The following is a 19,217-nucleotide window of genomic DNA, read 5'->3' on the forward strand; positions in this document are numbered from 1 at the left end:
CTAGTGCTGCCCTACCCGCTCTCTGCTCCCAACACTCCCCATCCAGCCACTAGTGCTGCCCTACCCGCTCTCTGCTCCCAACGCTCCCCATCCAGCCACTAGTGCTGCCCTACCTGCTCTCTGCTCCCAACGCTCCCCATCCAGCCACTAGTGCTGTCCTACCCGCTCTCTGCTCCCAACGCTCCCCATCCAGCCACTAGTGCTGTCCTACCCGCTCTCTGCTCCCAACAATCCCCATCCAGCCACTAGTGCTGCCCTACCCGCTCTCTGCTCCCAACACTCCCCATCCAGCCACTAGTGCTGTCCTACCCGCTCTCTGCTCCCAACACTCCCCATCCAGCCACTAGTGCTGCCCTACCCGCTCTCTGCTCCCAACACTCCCCATCCAGCCACTAGTGCTGCCCTACCTGCTCTCTGCTCCCAACACTCCCCATCCAGCCACTAGTGCTGCCCTACCCACTCTCTGCTCCCAACACTCCCCATCCAGCCACTAGTGCTGCCCTACCCGCTCTCTGCTCCCAACACTCCCCATCCAGCCACTAGTGCTGCCCTACCCGCTCTCTGCTCCCAACACTCCCCATCCAGCCACTAGTGCTGCCCTACCCGCTCTCTGCTCCCAACACTCCCCATCCAGCCACTAGTGCTGCCCTACCCGCTCTCTGCTCCCAACACTCCCCATCCAGCCACTAGTGCTGCCCTACCTGCTCTCTGCTCCCAACACTCCCCATCCAGCCACTAGTGCTGCCCTACCCGCTCTCTGCTCCCAACAATCCCCATCCAGCCACTAGTGCTGCCCTACCCGCTCTCTGCTCCCAACAATCCCCATCCAGCCACTAGTGCTGCCCTACCTGCTCTCTGCTCCCAACACTCCCCATCCAGCCACTAGTGCTGCCCTACCCGCTCTCTGCTCCCAACACTCCCCATCCAGCCACTAGTGCTGCCCTACCTGCTCTCTGCTCCCAACACTCCCCATCAAGCCACTAGTGCTGCCCTACCTGCTCTCTGCTCCCAACACTCCCCATCCAGCCACTAGTGCTGCCCTACCTGCTCTCTGCTCCCAACACTCCCCATCCAGCCACTAGTGCTGCCTTACCTGCTCTCTGCTCCCAACACTCCCCATCCAGCCACTAGTGCTGCCCTACCCGCTCTCTGCTCCCAACACTCCCCATCCAGCCACTAGTGCTGCCCTACCCGCTCTCTGCTCCCAACAATCCCCATCCAGCCACTAGTGCTGCCCTACCCGCTCTCTGCTCCCAACACTCCCCATCCAGCCACCATAGTACCCTCCAAGCTCGTCATCAAGCTCGAGACCCTGGGTCTCGACCCCGCCCTGTGCAACTGGGTACTGGACTTCCTGACGGGCCGCCCCCAGGTGGTGAGGGTAGGCAACAACATCTCCTCCCCGCTGATCCTCAACACGGGGCCCCACAAGGGTGCGTTCTGAGCCCTCTCCTGTACTCCCTGTTCACCCACGACTGCGTGCCACGCACGCCTCCAACTCAATCATCAAGTTTGCCCACAACAGTGGTAGGCTTGATTACCAACAACGCGGCCTACAGGGAGGAGGTGAGGGCCCTGGAGTGTGGTGTCAGGAAAATAACCTCACACTCAACGTCAACAAAACTAAGGAGATGATTGTGGACTTCAGGAAACAGCAGAGGGAACACCCCCCTATCCACATCGATGGAACAGTAGTGGAGAGGGTAGCTAGTTTTAAGTTCCTCGGCATACACATCACAGACAAACTGAATTGGTCCACTCACACTGACAGCAAGAAGGCGCAGCAGCGCCTATTCAACCTCAGGAGGCTGAAAAAATTTGGCTTGTCACCAAAAGCACTCACAAACTTCTACAGATGCACAATCGAGAGCATCCTGGCGGGCTGTATCACCGCCTGGTACGGCAACTGCTCCGCCCTCAACCGTAAGGCTCTCCAGAGGGTAGTGAGGACTGCACAACGCATCACCGGGGGCAAACTACCTGCCCTCCAGGACACCTACACCACCCGTTGTTACAGGAAGGCCATAAAGATCATCAAGGACATCAACCACCCGAACCACTGCCTGTTCACCCCGCTATCATCCAGAAGGCGAGGTCACAGGTGCATCAAAGTGGGACTGAAAAACAGCTTCTATCTCAAGGCCATCAGACTGTTAAATAGCCACCACTAACATTGAGTGGCTGCCCAACACACTGTCATTGACACTGACCCAACTCCAGCCATTTTAATAATGGGAATTGATGGAAATGATGTAAATATATCACTAGCCACTTTAAACAATGCTACCTTATATAATGTTACTTACCCTACATTATTCATCTCATATGCATATGTATATACTGTACTCTACAACATCGACTGCATCCTTATGTAACACATGTATCACTAGCCACTTTAACTATGCCACTTTGTTTACTTTGTCTACACACTCATCTCATATGTATATACTGTACTCGATACCATCTACTGTATGCTGCTCTGTACCATCACTCATTCATATATCCTTATGTACATGTTCCTTATCCCCTTACACTGTGTATAAGACAGTAGTTTTGGAATTGTTAGTTAGATTACTTGTTGGTTATCACTGCATTGTCGGAACTAGAAGCACAAGCATTTCGCTACACTCGCATTAACATCTGCTAACCATGTGTATGTGACAAATAAAATTTGATTTGATTTGATTTTGCTGCCCTACCCGCTCTCTGCTCCCAACACTCCCCATCCAGCCACTAGTGCTGCCCTACCCGCTCTCTGCTCCCAACACTCCCCATCCAGCCACTAGTGCTGCCCTACCCGCTCTTTGCTCCCAACAATCCCCATCCAGCCACTAGTGCTGCCCTACCCGCTCTCTGCTCCCAACACTCCCCATCCAGCCACTAGTGCTGCCCTACCCGCTCTCTGCTCCCAACAATCCCCATCCAGCCACTAGTGCTGCCCTACCCGCTCTCTGCTCCCAACACTCCCCATCCAGCCGCTAGTGCTGCCCTACCCGCTCTCTGCTCCCAACACTCCCCATCCAGCCACTAGTGCTGCCCTACCTGCTCTCTGCTCCCAACACTCCCCATCCAGCCACTAGTGCTGCCCTACCCGCTCTCTGCTCCCAACAATCCCCATCCAGCCACTAGTGCTGCCCTACCCGCTCTCTGCTCCCAACACTCCCCATCCAGCCACTATTGCTGCCCTACCCGCTCTCTGCTCCCAACACTCCCCATCCAGCCACTAGTGCTGCCCTACCCGCTCTCTGCTCCCAACACTCCCCATCCAGCCACTAGTGCTGCCCTACCCGCTCTCTGCTCCCAACACTCCCCATCCAGCCACTAGTGCTGCCCTACCCGCTCTTTGCTCCCAACAATCCCCATCCAGCCACTAGTGCTGCCCTACCCGCTCTCTGCTCCCAACACTCCCCATCCAGCCACTAGTGCTGCCCTACCCGCTCTCTGCTCCCAACAATCACCATCCAGCCACTAGTGCTGCCCTACCCGCTCTCTGCTCCCAACAATCCCCATCCAGCCACTAGTGCTGCCCTACCCGCTCTCTGCTCCCAACACTCCCCATCCAGCCACTAGTGCTGCCCTACCCGCTCTCTGCTCCCAACACTCCCCATCCAGCCACTAGTGCTGCCCTACCTGCTCTCTGCTCCCAACACTCCCCATCCAGCCACTAGTGCTGCCCTACCCGCTCTCTGCTCCCAACACTCCCCATCCAGCCACTAGTGCTGCCCTACCTGCTCTCTGCTCCCAACACTCCCCATCCAGCCATTAGTGCTGCCCTACCTGCTCTCTGCTCCCAACACTCCCCATCCAGCCACTAGTGCTGCCCTACCTGCTCTCTGCTCCCAACAATCCCCATCCAGCCACTAGTGCTGCCCTACCTGTTCTCTGCTCCCAACAATCCCCATCCAGCCACTAGTGCTGCCCTACCTGCTCTCTGCTCCCAACAATCCCCATCCAGCCACTAGTGCTGCCCTACCCGCTCTCTGCTCCCAACAATCCCCATCCAGCCACTAGTGCTGTCCTACCTGCTCTCTGCTCCCAACAATCCCCATCCAGCCACTAGTGCTGCCCTACCTGCTCTCTGCTCCCAACACTCCCCATCCAGCCACTAGTGCTTCTCCAGCTGTCCCCATATGAAAAGCATTTTTCTCTGTGGAAAGAGTTCTTCATGGAACCCAAACTGGTTTTACCTGGAACCAAAAGGATTCTACCTGGAACCAATAAGGGTTATTCAAACGGTACTCCTATGGGGATAGCCAAAGAACCTTTTAGGTTCTAGATAGCACCTTTTTTCTAAGAGTGTAGTCAGACACCCTGGGGGTTTCTCTAGGCAGAGTCCTGCGAACAGAAACCTTTTCGGTGTCTCACAAAAAGTGAGGTTGGAGATGAAAGTTCAGGTGTCTGATGATGCTATTAGAGAAGATGTGTAAGGTGACACGGTGTCAAATGTATCACACCGCAGGGCGTCAAGGGATCAGATTAACCATGACCCAGAGGTTATCCTTCAGCACTGTTTGTGTGTGTGTGTGCTGTGTGTGAGTGAGTGATTCAACTAGGAATAAAGTAAAATTGTGTTTGATGTGTAAAGTTCAGAACACTCAAGGCTGTCAGTTAAAATACAAAGCCAATCTATTCAGCGGCACTTCACAGCACAATTACACAACAAGGCTAGCAGTGAAGGATCATAGTATTTTATTTAGCTTTTATTTTTGAAGAGCTAACAGCAGTATCTACTTCCCCTCTATATGGCTCAACCTTGCATAATCCTTCTGTTTTGTCTTTCATCTAATACACAATTGTTAAATGTAGCAGGGCAGGGGAAGATGGCCGTTCTCCACTTGACTTTAGGACTGACAGAGTGGCATTGGCCCCACGACAGGTACAGGATGGAAAATGGATGACACTCAGAGCTCCAGCTGGGTAGAAATGATCAGGCACAGTTATGGCCAGCCGACAACCCTGCCATATGCCAGTGGATGGAGGCTGCTGGAAGGTGGCAGTTGGGGTTGTCCTGTCCTGCATTGGCATTGACCAACTTCAAAATGAAGGAGATATGGATGAGGGAATTAGTATAGGAATGGACACCACTATGGCCACCTTTTCCCCATTAAAAACCACTTGGTCTGCCTAGGGGACACAGACAGAAAAGTGGTGAAATTTATGGCTTGGCAGTTAGGAATGTCCTTGGCCTTGTCTGACCATAATGATAGATGAAGAAAGTTAGTGTATGAATAGGCTCTTCTATGGCCATATTTTCCAGTGACAATCCTAGGAGAATTGGAAACTGTAGCGGGGGCAAGTAGGGTTAGTTTGGTCTGGCCTTACCTAACCACAAAACTAGTTTGGTTTGGTCTGGCCTTGTCTTACCTAACCACAAAACAAGGTGTGATGAATGACAGAATCAACACCTTTATATCGATAAATGTATATCTAATGCCACTCCCCTTAGAAATGTATAGATGAGTTACATGCCAGAGATACTGGAGACTCTAGCAGAGCAGTTGGGATGGGTAGCTTGTGGCTAATATAGATCGATACAGGATATACAGAGAGAGCGACATAAAGCAAAGAGTGTGAGAGGCAGATAAGTGCCAGAGGGACCACACAGTGCCAATGTGGTTGGGGAATGCCAAAGGGGGTGGTAGGATGAAATTGCATTGGCAGATGAAGGTGTATTAGATCATGTTAAATCAACAACAAAGCACAGTTTTCCTCATCAGCCAATGCAAATGTTGAATTAACATTGCATTCTGGGTTAGGCCAACTGAGACGAGTGTGTTTCTGTGTGGATTGGATTGTATAATTGCTGTTTGATGGAACACAACATTGCAAAAGTGTGTGTGTTTGTATCTCTCCCAGAGGGAGCATTCTCAGATCGTGCATTGCCTTGGCCCCGCTCGTGCTTGTGGGGAGAAGGACATCAAAGAAGGCCTGCAGCAGCCCTCTTTTCACTCCCTCACCCTCTCTCTTTCCATCTTTCTCTACCACGCCTCTCTACATCAGTATGCAACTGGATAATCTCTCATATTCCCTTGCTCCTACCCAAGGGTCTGAAGGTTTACTCTCCAAAGCAAATGTTTGTTTTGTTGTGTGTTTTCTTTCTTCTTGTGGGTTTTTACATCTCTGACCTCCAGTAGACTGTTTTGGTGCCAAGGATTGTAACTACCCCTCAAACATGTCCACACTGGCATCAGGGCTGTAAATAATGTCAGTGGAATTGTGTTTAGAAATTTTACAAATTAATAAAAAGCTGAAATGTCTTGAGTCCATAAGTACTCAACTCCTTTATTATGGCAAGCCTAAATAAGTTCAGGAGTAGAACATTGCTTAACAAGTCACGTAATAAGTTGCATGGACTGTGTGCAATAGTGTTAAACATGATTTCTATCTGTAAGGTCCCTCAATTAAGCAGTGAATTTCAAACAGAGTCAACCACAAAGACCAGGGAGGTTTTCCAATGCCTCACAAAGAAGTGCACCTATTGGTAGATGGGTAACAAAAAAACGAAACAAACATTGAATATCTCTTTGAGCATGGTGAAGTTATTACACTTTGGATGGTGTATCAATACATCCAGTCGCTACTAAGATACAGGCGACCTTCCAAACTTAGTTACCGGAGGGGAAGGAAACCGCTCAGGGATTTCACCATGAGGCCAATGGTGACTTTAAAACAGTGAGTTTAATGACTAAGTAAAAACAAAATATTCCAAATCATGCATCTTGTTTTTAACAAGGCACTAAATTAATACTGCAAAAAATGTGGCAAAGCAGTTAACTTTGTCCTGAATAAAAAGTGTTATGTTTGGGGCAAAAACCAATACATTACTGACTCTCCATATTTATAATCATAGCTGCATCATGTTATGGGTAAGCTTTTACTTGTGAAGGACTGGGGTGTTTTACAGGATAAAAAAAAACATTTGGAGCTAAGCGCATGCAAAATTCTTGAGGAAAACCTGGTTGTTTGCTTTTCACCAGATGCTAGGAGATGAATACACCTTTCATCAGGACAATAACCTAAAACAGGCCCAATCAATGTACATGAGTTGCTTGCCAAGAAGACAGAACGTTTTGAATTAGCGAGTTACAGTTTGGACTTAAATCTACTTGAAAATCTATGGCGAGACCTGCAAATGGTTGTCTAGCAATGAACAACCAATTTCAATACTTTTTCAATACATTTGCAAAAATGTCCAAAAACATGTTTTCATTCAGTTATTTTTGGGTGTTGTGTGTACATGTGTAAGAAAAACAATCTATTTAATCAATTTTGTTTAACGGCAACATTTGGAATAAGTCATGGGGTATGAATACTTTGAGGGCACTGTATCTCTTCCCTCTAACTAAATAGTGTTTACTATTTACCATCGGATGTGGTAGTGTAACGGATGTGAAACGGCTAGTGTTCGTAAATTCGTAAATTATTCTGCTCTCTGGCACACTCATACGAGAGTGCTCTGAAATCAGAGTAGATAGCCAGAACGAATTTACCAGCTACATCTAGTGGAGTCTTTGTTTAGACATGTAGCTAGCTAGCTAACGAATTAACCATAATCGCAGCTCATAACGTTACTACCCTGCATGAATCTGCAGGTAGCCAACCAAACAGGTTCAACGTTAGCTAGCTAACTTTAGGCTAGCAATGCAAATGGCTCTGAGATACAAATAATATTACTACACAGATCATACACATAACGTTAGCTAGCTAGCCAGCCAGCAAACATTAGCTAGCTAGCAAGCAGTACACTAATTTGAAATAAAAAATACTTTGACAAAATTAGAAACTTGTAATATCTGGAAACGTAGCTAGCTAGACTCGCTTACCCATATACATGGATGGGCGCTTCTCCCTCTCTGTCATGGATGCCATGGTTGCCCTTAGTTTGAAGATGTAATCCGCATTTTTGCAATCAAACGCCAGAATTTTCTCCATCTCCTTAGCTATCATATTGGGGTGGCAGGGTAGCCTAGTGGTTAGAGCGTTGGACTAGTAACCGGAAGGTTGCAAATTCAAACCCCCGATCTGACAAGGTACAAATCTGTCATTCTGCCCCCAAATAGGCAGTTAACCTCTTGCTCCTACCTGACACGCAGGCGTTCCATCTAGACATCTGGAAATGCAAATGCGCTACGCTAAATGCTAATAGTACTAGTTAAAACTCAAACGTTCATTAAAATACACATGCATGGTATTGAATTAAAGCTACACTCGTTGTGAATCCAGGCAACAAGTCAGATTTTTAAAATGCTTTTCGGCGAAAGCATGAGAAGCTATTATCTGATAGCATGTAACACCCCAAAAGACCCGCAGGGGACGTAAACAAAATAATTAGCATAGTCGTCGCTACACAAACCGCACAAATAAAATATAAAACATTCATTACCTTTGACCATCTTCTTTGTTGGCACTCCTTGATGTCCCATAATCACTATTGGGTCTTTTTTTCGATTAAATCGGTCCATATATAGCCTAGATATCGATCTATGAAGACTGTGTGATAAACGGAAAAAAATAGCATCTTATAACGTAATGTCATTTTTTTAAATTAAAAAAGTTGACGATAAACTTTCACAAAACACTTCGAAATACTTTTGGAATGCAACTTTAGGTATTATTACACGTTAATAAGCGACCAAATTGATCACGAGGCGATGTATATTATTTAGCTGTCCGTCTAGAAATAATGTCCGGGTAAATCTCAACCAAAATATCCGGTCGGAGACTTGAACAAATGGCATGTCTCTTCTTCGTTTGACCAAGAAACAAAGCCTAGGCAAATGACAAGACTGTTGACATCGTGTGGAAGCTGTAGGTATTGCAACCTCAGCCCCATTTATTGTGGTTCGCCTTTATCAATGGGTTGAAGTGGCGGATGGATATATATTTCCATTTTCAGTGATCATATTTTCCTGCGCTTTTCGATGAAACGCACGTTCTGTTATAGTCACAGCCGTGATTTAACCAGTTTTATAAACGTCTGAGTGTTTTCTATCCACACATACTAATCATATGCATATACTATATGAGCAGCAGGGCGCTGAAATGTTGCGCGATTTTTAACAGAATGTTCGAAAAAGTAGGGGGTAGGAGTAATTAACCCACTGTTCCTAGGCCGTCATTGAAAATAAGAATTTGCTCTTAACTTACTTGACTAGTTAAATGAAGGTAAAAAAATAAAAAATAAAAAATATATATACATATATATATATATAAAAAGTGGAAACCAACACTTATGCATTTCTATTACGTGATCTATATTTTTTAAACACGTTCGGGAGGATTACATAGACAGAATAATGATACATGGGAGACCAATCCCAACTCATCTCTCGGCATGTCCAGCCCACTCATTATCTCAGCCAATATTGGCTAGCGGGAAGGTTGCTGACTTTTTCCATGGCTAAACCAACTAGACTCATAATTTAACAATTTTATTAGTATTTACAGATGGCATACAAATTTGTTATTGAGGCACATGAAAGTTCATATGTTCCAGAAGGCAGAATCATGCTGTGGTAATTAAACCTGATCGAACATCTCTGGAGAGAACTGAAAATAGCTGTGCAGTGACGCTCCCCATCCAACCCGACAGAGCTTGAGAGGATCTGCAGAGAAGAATAGGATAAACTCTGCAAATACAGGTGTGCCAAGCTTGTAGCGTCATACCCCAAAACACTCGAGGATGTAATAGCTGCCTAAGATGCATCAACAAAGTACTGAGTCAAGGGTCTGAATACTTATGTAAATCTGATATTTCAGTTTTTATTTTTTTATAAATTTGCAAAAATGTATAAAAAACAGTTATGGGTACTGTGTGTTTGTTGGAATTTTTTTTTAGAATAAGACTGTAATAACGTAACAAAATGTGGAAAAAAATCTAGGGGTCTGTATACTTTCTGAAGACACACATGTGTGTATGTGTGTATGTGTATGTGTGTCTTCAGAAAGTATTCAGACCCCTAGATTTTTTATATATATATAGTACCAGTCCAAATTTTGGACACACCTACCCATTCAAGGGTTTTTCTTCATTTTTTATATTATCTACCTTTTAGAATACTAGTGAAGACATCAAAACTATGAAATAACACATATGGAATCATGTAGTAACCAAAAAGGTGTTTAGAAAGTAGCTACCCTTTGCCTTGATGACAGCTTTGCACACGTTTGGCATTCTCTCAACCAGCTTAATGAGGAATGCTTTTCCAACAGTCTTGAAGGAGACCCCACATATGCTGAGTACTTACTTGTTGGTTGCTTTTCCTTCACTCTGTGTTCCAACTCATCCCAAACCACCTCGTTTGGGTTGAGGCTGGGTGATTGTGGAGGCCATGTCATCTGTTGCAGCACTTCATCCCTCTCCTTATTAGTCAAATAGCCCTTACACAGCCTGGAGGTGTGTTGGGTCATTGTCATGTTGAATAACAAATGATAGTCCAACTAAGCGCAAACCAGATGGAATGGCGTATTGCTGCAGAATGCTGTGGTAGCCATGCTGGTTAAGTGTGCCTTGAATTCTAAATAAATCAGACAGTATCACAAGCAAAGCAGCCCCCACCATCACACCTCCTCCATGCTTCACGATGGGAACCACACATGTGGAGATCATCCGTTCACCTACTCTTCGTCTCACAAAGACATGGCAGTTGGAACCAAAAATCTCTAATTTGGACTCGTCAGATCAAAAGACAGATTTCCACCAGTCTGATGTCCATTGCTCCTGTTTCTTGGCCCAAGCAAGTATCTTCTTATTATTGGTGTCCTTTAGTATTGGTTTCTTTGCAGCAATTTGACCATGAAGGCCTTATTCACACAGTCTCATCTCAACAGTTGATGTTGAGATGTGTCTGTTACTTGAACTCTGTGAAGCATTTATTTGAGCTGCAATTTCTGAGGCTGGTACCTCTAACGAACATACCTTCTGCAGCAGAGATATCTCTGGGTCTTCCTTTCCTGTGGCGGTCCTCTGAGAGCCAGGATAATCATAGCGCTTGATGGTTTTTGTGACTGCACTTGAAGAAACGTTCAAAGTTCTTGATTGACTGTAATTTCTCTTTGCTTATTTGAGCTCTTCATGCTATAATATTTACTTGGTATTTTACCAAATAGGGCTATCTTCTGTATTTCACCCCTTCCTTGTCACATTACAACTGATTGGCTCAAACACATTAAGAAGGAAAGAAATTGACAAGGCACACCTGTTAATTGAAATGCATTCCAGGTAATTACCTCATGAAGCTGGTTGAGTGAATGCCAAGAATGTGTAAAGCTGTCATCAAAAAAGAAAGAAGAACCCTTGAATGAGTAGGTGTCCAAGCTTTCCACTGGTACAGTATATTTTTATTATTATTATTATTATAAAGCATTATTTTTAGAATCGAGGTCCGGATCTCAGTGTCCTTATTTGGCATAATTTGGGCCCAGGGCTAAAATAATGTCCCCATGTAGTCTGACCACATTGGGCCGATGCTCCTTTGCTCATTGGCTTTACATTGTGTCTAAGGCAGGTTTCCCCAAGGGCAGCCCTCACTTTGCCTGAAATAACTCCACCCTTTGGATTGGCTGCCCTTATTTGGAATTTTGGGGCCCAATATGAGCTCATGTTATTGGCCTTCTGTGTTTTACCCACCTTGTGCCAATTCATGCATACATCCATAGCTCTGTCTATGATTTCCAGGGTGGTGACATTTTTCCGGCCTCATCCCTCAGCTTTTTACAAAAACACTTGGGGTACAGCTTTGTTATTGTTTGAACTGCAGATTACCTCTGAGGTATGTAGTTTAGCACCTATTATGTTTTCGCAACTGTATTTATTTTTATTTTACCAGGTAGGTTGACTGAGAACACATTCTCATTTACAGCAACGACCTCGGAATAGTTACAGGAGAGAGGAGGGGGGATGCATGAGCCAACGTAGAAAGGTGAAGAAAGTAGAGTAATCGAGATGAGGAAGTAGAAATGACAGAGAGTGATAGAGATGGGCAAAGGACACGCACAGGGGAATAGTGAACAGAGCAGAGATGGAAGCAGAGGAGTGAATTAGCCTGAAGGAGAAAAATGTCTTTGAAGTGGCAGGAAATGTTTGAAAATTATTTTTGCATGAAGCATAGTTCTCTCTTCCTTCCTTCCTTAGCCATTTGACCGGAGTGGCAATCAATTTTATGAGGCAAATGGAAGATATCATTCAATTTAATACTTGTAATACTAACTGGAGGAGACAGTAATAGGCAATTCCACGGTAACAGAATTGCGCTGAGACTCACTTAAAAATTTTCACTTAAAATTTATGCAAAACAAAACACATTGATTTGAAAGTTTATCAAACGTAAAACTCCATGCACAAGGACTACCTTTAACAATTTACACTGAAAATGTTGCAAAACACATTCACTGGAAGAATTGTGCAGTAACGGAATTTGTTTTTTATGTGACCACATTTTCCAAAAACTCTAAAATATCTGCTCTGAATTAAGATTCTAAGACGTCTGCAGAAAGAATGGGGTGTCAGCTATGACATGACACACTGACTTTGAAAACATATATTTTGGTTATTGAAGTACAGTAAGTGAAGTGGATCTTTACCCGGTAACGGAAATGCGGTAACGGAATTTAATCATGGATCTAATCTGTACCACACAGAAATAATTATGGATATTCATGTAATTATCTTCATGGTGATGTATCCTATATCGGTACACAAAGGTATAAATATGAAATATCCTCTCCTGCATATTTGGGATATTATTCTACACACTTGCTATTATTTGAATTAGCTCTGCCCTCAAACAAGACCAAATCTGAACCAATCATAAATGTTTATGTTTCATAAGTTTGCACAGTAGAGCTCAGTAGAGTACATCAGAGTACAGTACAGTTGAGTTGAGTACAGCACAGCACAGTAGAGTTCAGTACAGTACATTAGGGTACAGTACAGTACAGTAGAGTAGAGTTCAGTACTGCAAGGTACTGTAGAGTAGAGTAGAGTACAATACAGTACATTATAGAGGGAAAATGGCTGGTCTGAGGTAAGGCCTAGCATTGGAACAATTTAGACTTGACGAATATGAATATTAGTACACAGGCTGAGGTGGAAATTAACTGCCATTCAAAATGAGGAGCAAATCAAGGGGAATGTCAAGTAGATGGGGCATGCTAATATGCTAACGCTAACAATCTTCTGCCCCCTGCCACTGCACAGTACAGACACATACTTTCTTTTGTCTTGGCAAAGCGGGGTGATTTGACACTATGATTGTTTTCACAAGCCGATTAGGAGCTGTGCACCTTTTCTCATCCAATTAGCTGGGTGACGAGCGATCGGGTGAGGCAGCTCTGAGACTGCATGGTTTAACATCCTGCATGCTAACGACACAGCTGATCAGTCTGGGAAATCCTGCTCCCATCATTCTAGTAAATACACTGCTAAAAGGGAACACTTAAACAACACAATGTAACTCCAAGTCAATCACACTTCTGTGAAATCTAACTGTCCACTTAGGAAGCAACACTGATTGACAATACATTTCACATGCTGTTGTGCAAATGGAATAGACAACAGGTGGAAATTATAGGCAATTAGCAAGACACCCCCAATAAAGGAGTGGTTCTGCAGGAGGTGACCACAGACCACTTCTCAGTTTCTATGCTTCCTGGCTGATGTTTTGGTCACTTTTGAATGCTGGCGGTGCTTTCACTCTAATGGTAGCATGAGACGAAGTCTACAACCCACACAAGTGGCTCAGGTAGTGCAGCTCATCCAGGATGGCACATCAATGTGAGCTGTGGCAGGAAGGTTTGCTGTGTCTGTCAGCGTAGTGTCCAGAGCATGGAGGCACTACCAGGAGACAGGCCAGTACATCAGGAGACGTGGAGGAAGCCATAGGAGGGCAACAACCCAGCAGCAGGACCGCTACCTCCACCTTTGTGCAAAGAGGAGCAGGAGGAGCACTGCCAGAGCCCTGCAAAATGACCTCCAGCAGGCCACAAATGTGCATGTGTCTGCTCAAACGGTCAGAAACAGACTCCATGAGGGTGGTATGAGTGCCCGACGTCCACAGGTGGGGGTTGTGCTTACAGCCCAACATCGTCACACCCCTTGAGACCATATGCTGGTGCGGTTGGCCCTGGGTTCCTCCTAATGCAAGACAATGCTAGACCTCATGTGGCTGGAGTGTGTCAGCAGTTCCTGCAAGAGGAAGGCATTGATGCTATGGACTGGCCCGCCCGTTCCCCAGACCTGAATCCAATTGAGCACATCTGGGACATCATGTCTCGCTCCATCCACCAATGCCACGTTGCACCACAGACTGTCCAGGAGTTAGCGGATGCTTTAGTCCAGGTCAGGGAGGAGATCCCTCAGGAGACCATCCGCCACCTCTTCAGGAGCATGCCCAGGCGTTGTAGGGAGGTCATACAGGCACGTGGAGGTCACACACACTACTGAGCCTCATTTTGACTTGTTTTAAGGACATTACATCAAAGTTGGATCAGTCTGTAGTGTGGTTTTCCACTTTAAGTTTGAGTGTGACTCCAAATCCAGACGTCCATGGGTTGATAAATTTGATTTCCATTGATAATTTTTGTGTGATTTGGTTGTTAGCACATTCAACTATGTAAAGAAAAAAGTATTTAATAAGAATATTTCGTTCATTCAGATCTAGGATGTGTTATTTTACCTTTCCCTTTATTTTTTTGAGCAGTGTATGTTCTCTTAAGTCTTCTCCTAAAGATACAACATCTTTCTATTCTCTCTAAGTCCCTTAACCCCCAAGAGTCGATTGGGATGAACCAGGGTGTTCACATGAAGCTAGGGTTAGTGTGAAGGTAAAGGTTAGGATTAGTATTTAAAATTGCATTTGTTCTCAGTTTACATATGGACTTGTTTTAAGGTGGACCATGAATCATTTAGCTATTTGATTTGGAATAAAAATACAAATAAAATAATAATAATAATTCTAAAACACTACTACACTGGCTCTGACGTTCGTCGGATGTGGCAGGGCTTGAAAATGATTACGGACTACAAAGGGAAGCTCAGACACGAGTTGCCCAGTGACACAAGCCTACCAGATGAGCTAAATGCCTTTTTTTGCTCGCTTCAAGGCAAGCAACACTGAAGCATGCATGAGAGCACCAGCTGTTCTGTATGACTGTGTGATGATGCTCTCGGTAGCTGATGTGAGCAAGACCTTTAAACAGGTCAACATTCACAAAGCTGCGGGCCATATGGATTACCAGGACGTGTACTCAAAGCATACGCGGACCAACTGGCAAGTGTCTTCACTGACATTTTCAACCTCTCCCTGACTGAGTCTCTAATACCTACATGTTTCAAACAGACCACCATAGTCCATGTGCCCAAGGAAGTGAAGGTAACCTGCCTAAATGATTACTGCCCCGTAGCACTCACGTCAGTAGCCATGAAGTCCTTTGAAAAGCTAGTCATGGCTCACATCAACAGCATCCTCCCGGATACCTTAGACCCACTCCAATTTGCATACCGCCCCAACAGATCCACAGATGATGCAATCTCAATCAAACTCCACAGTGTCCTTTCACTCCTGGTCAAAAGGAACACCTATGTGAGAATGTTATTCATTGACTACAGCTCAGATTTCAACACCATAGTGCCCACGAAGCTCATCACTAAGCTTATGACCCTTGGACTAAACACCTCCCTCTGCAACTGGATCCTGGAATTCCTGACGGGCTGCCCCCAGGTGGTAAGGGTAGGCAACAACACATCTGCCATGCTGATCCTCAACACTGGGGCCCCTCAGGGTTAGTCTCCTCCTGTACTCCCTGTTCACCCATGACTGCGTGGCCAAACATGACTCCAACACCATCATTAAGCTTGCTGATGACACAACAGTGGAAGGCCTGATCACCAACAATGATGAGACAGCCTATAGGGAGGAGGTCGGAGAACTGGCAGTGTGGTGCCAGGACAACAACCTCTTCCTCAATGTGAGCAAGACAAAGGAGCTGATCGTGGACTACAGGAAAAGGCAGGCCCCCATTAACCTTTTATAACTAGGGGGCAGTATTTTCATTTTTGGATTAAAAAAACGTTCCCGTTTTAAACGGGATATTTTGTAACGACAAGATGCTTGACTATGCATATAATTGACAGCTTTGGATAGAAAACACTCTGACGTTTCCAAAACTGCAAGGATATTGCCTGTGAGTGCAACAGAACTGATGTTACAGGCGAAACCCAGATAAAAATCTAATCAGGAAGTGCTGCATTTTTTAAAACCGCCTCATGCCAATGACTCCTTATATGGCTGTGAATGAACTACGAATGAGCTTACGTTTTCTACGTATTCCCCAAGGTGTCTACAGCATTGTGACATCTTTTTACGCATTTATGTTGAAGAATAGCCATAAGGGACCACATTCAGCAAGTGGTCACATGATGTCTCCAGCAGAAAATCTTGCGTAAAGTACACAAGTAGCAATTTTTCCAATCACTTCTTATGAGAAACCAATTGTGCCGCGGATATATTATCGAATTATTATGTGAAAAACACCTTGAGGATTGATTCTAAACAACGTTTGTTATGTTTCTGTCGATATTATGGAGCTAATTTGGAAAAAAGTTTGCCGTTGTAAGTGACTGCATTTTCCGGTCGATTTCTCAACCAAACGTGAAGAACAAACGGGAGCTATTTTGCCTACAAAAATAATATTTTTGGAAAAAAGGAACATTTGCTATCTAACTGGGAGTGTCTTGAGTGAAAACTTCCGAAGTTCTTCAAAGGTAAATGATTTAATTTGTTTGCTTTTCTTATTTTTGTGAAAATGTTGCCTGCTGGTAGCAGAGCCTAGCCATAGCATTATGCCATGATAAACTTACACAAATGCTTGTCTAGCGTTGGCTGTGAAGCATATTTTGAAAATCTGAGATGAAAGTGTGATTAACAAAAGGCTAAGCTGTGTCTCAATATATTTCATTTGTGATTTTCATGAATAGGAAGATTTTCTATGAAGATTTATGTCCGCTGCGTTATGCTAATTAGTTTGAGGCTATGGTTACGCTCCCGCATGCTGGTTTGAGAGTCATCGAAAGTTTTAACATCAACGGGGCTGTAGTGGAGCGGGTCGAGAGTTTCAAGTCCCTTGCTGTCCACATCACCAACGATCTATCATGGTCCAAACACACCAAGACAGTCATGAAGAGGGCACGACAAAACCTTTTCCCCCTCAGGAGACTGAAAAGATTTGCCATGGGTCCCCAGATCCTCAAAAAGTTATACAGCTGCACCATTGAGATCTTCCTGACCGGTTGCGTCACTGCCTGGTATGGCAACTGCTCGGCATCTGACTGTAAGATGCTACAGAGGCTAGTGCGTATGGCCCAGGGGCCAAGCTTTCTGCAATCCAGGACCTATACAATAGGCGGTGTCAGAGGAAAGCTCACCCAAGTCATAGACTGTTTTCTCTGCTACCGCACGGCAAGCCATACCGGAGCGCCAAGTCTAGGACCAAAAGGCTCCTTAACAGCTTCTACCCCCAAGCCATAAGACTGTTGAACAATTAATGAAATGGCCACCGGACTATTACATTGACCCCCCTCCCCCATTTGTTTTGTACACTGCTGCTACTCACTGTTTATTATATATGCATAGTCACTTCACCCCTACCTACATGTACAAATTACATTTGACCTGTACCCCTGCACACTGACTCCGTACCAGTACTTCCTGTATATAGCCCAGTTACTGTTATGTTATTGTGTTCCTTTTTATTATTTTTTACTTTAGTTTATTTGGTAAATATTCTCTTAATCTCTTCTTGAACTGCACTGCTGTTTAAGTGCTTGTAAGTAAGCATTTCAAGGTAAGGTCTATACTTGTTGTATTCGGCGCATTTGACAAATAAAGTTTGATTGAGGCTAGGGTTCAAATCAAATCAATCTTAACCCTTAGCTCTAGCTCGAACCCTTTCCCTTGATAAAGGACCAATAATCTAATGTGTTGCTGTGTCTCTCCCCTGTAGGGAACGTGTTTCTGGTGAGCCTGGCCTTTGCTGACCTGGTGGTGGCCTTCTACCCCTACCCCCTGGTCCTCTACGCCATCTTCCATGACGGCTGGTCGCTGGGAGAGACACAGTGCAAAGTGACTAAGACCTGTCTGTCTGTCTGTATGCTGTCTGTCTGTCTCTCTAGCCCTGTTTATACCTGGTTCTAACATGTTTCCTTTGTCCTGATATTGTCCACATTCTGATTGTGCCCACATTTTTAGACAGGTGTATATGATTAAAACTCAGATTATGATCTGACTGTGATCTAATCTTCCTGACCACCTCTGAAGGTAGTCAGGCACATATTGCAGATATAATGTGTGAGTTATATGTATGTTTGTGTGTGTATAAGGATGACAATCTTATTTGGACAAGATCAGGACAAGGCTTTCTTTATTTTATTCTGTCTTTCCTTTTTTCTTTCTCAATGTATCTATGCTCCCAGCTTATCTGTCTCGCCCTGATTATACCTGCCTTTAACATCTGCTTACACTTATAAGATCTGATCATAATCAGATCACAATGCATCTTTTAATAATCTACTCTAAAAATGTGTCAGAACCAGGTATAAACAGGGATTCTGCCCCCCCCTCTCTATCTCCCTCTCTAGGTCAGTGGATTCCTGATGGGCCTGAGCGTCATCGGCTCCATCTTCAACATCACCGGCATCGCCATCAACCGCTACTGCTACATCTGTCACAGCTTTGCTTATGATAAGCTCTACAGCTACCGCAACACCCTCCTACTCGTGGGGCTCATCTGGCTCCTCACCATCCTGGCCATCATACCAAACTTTTTCGTAGGCTCACTCCAGTACGACCCCAGGGTGTATTCGTGTACCTTTGCTCAGGCCGTCAGTACATCGTACACCATCACTGTGGTGGTGATTCATTTCTTTGTGCCCATCGCCGTGGTTACCTTCTGCTACCTGAGGATCTGGATCTTGGTCATCCAGGTGAGGAGGAAGGTGAAATCAGAGGTGAAGTCTCGACTCAAACCCAGCGACATGCGCAACTTCATCACCATGTTTGTGGTGTTCGTGCTCTTCGCCATCTGCTGGGCGCCGCTCAACTTCATTGGGCTGGCCGTGGCCATCGACCCGGAGACTGTGGCGCCACGGATCCCCGAGTGGCTGTTCGTGGTCAGCTACTTCATGGCGTACTTCAACAGTTGCCTTAACGCCATCATCTACG

The 19,217-nt window shown here is 45.2% G+C and overlaps 1 protein-coding gene across 1 annotated transcript in view; it reads left to right on the forward strand.

Moving 5' to 3' along the window:
- LOC124005676 (melatonin receptor type 1B-B-like) overlaps positions 1 to 19,217 on the forward strand; it is a 137,843-nt gene that overhangs the window by 118,215 nt on the left and 411 nt on the right. The window contains 2 exon segments of the mRNA XM_046315123.1: positions 18,001 to 18,119; positions 18,635 to 19,217. Coding sequence (XP_046171079.1) covers positions 18,001 to 18,119; positions 18,635 to 19,217 — 702 coding nt within the window.

The sequence above is a fragment of the Oncorhynchus gorbuscha genome, linkage group LG19, assembly GCF_021184085.1.
Source record: "Oncorhynchus gorbuscha isolate QuinsamMale2020 ecotype Even-year linkage group LG19, OgorEven_v1.0, whole genome shotgun sequence".
Taxonomy (NCBI): Eukaryota; Metazoa; Chordata; class Actinopteri; order Salmoniformes; family Salmonidae; genus Oncorhynchus; species Oncorhynchus gorbuscha.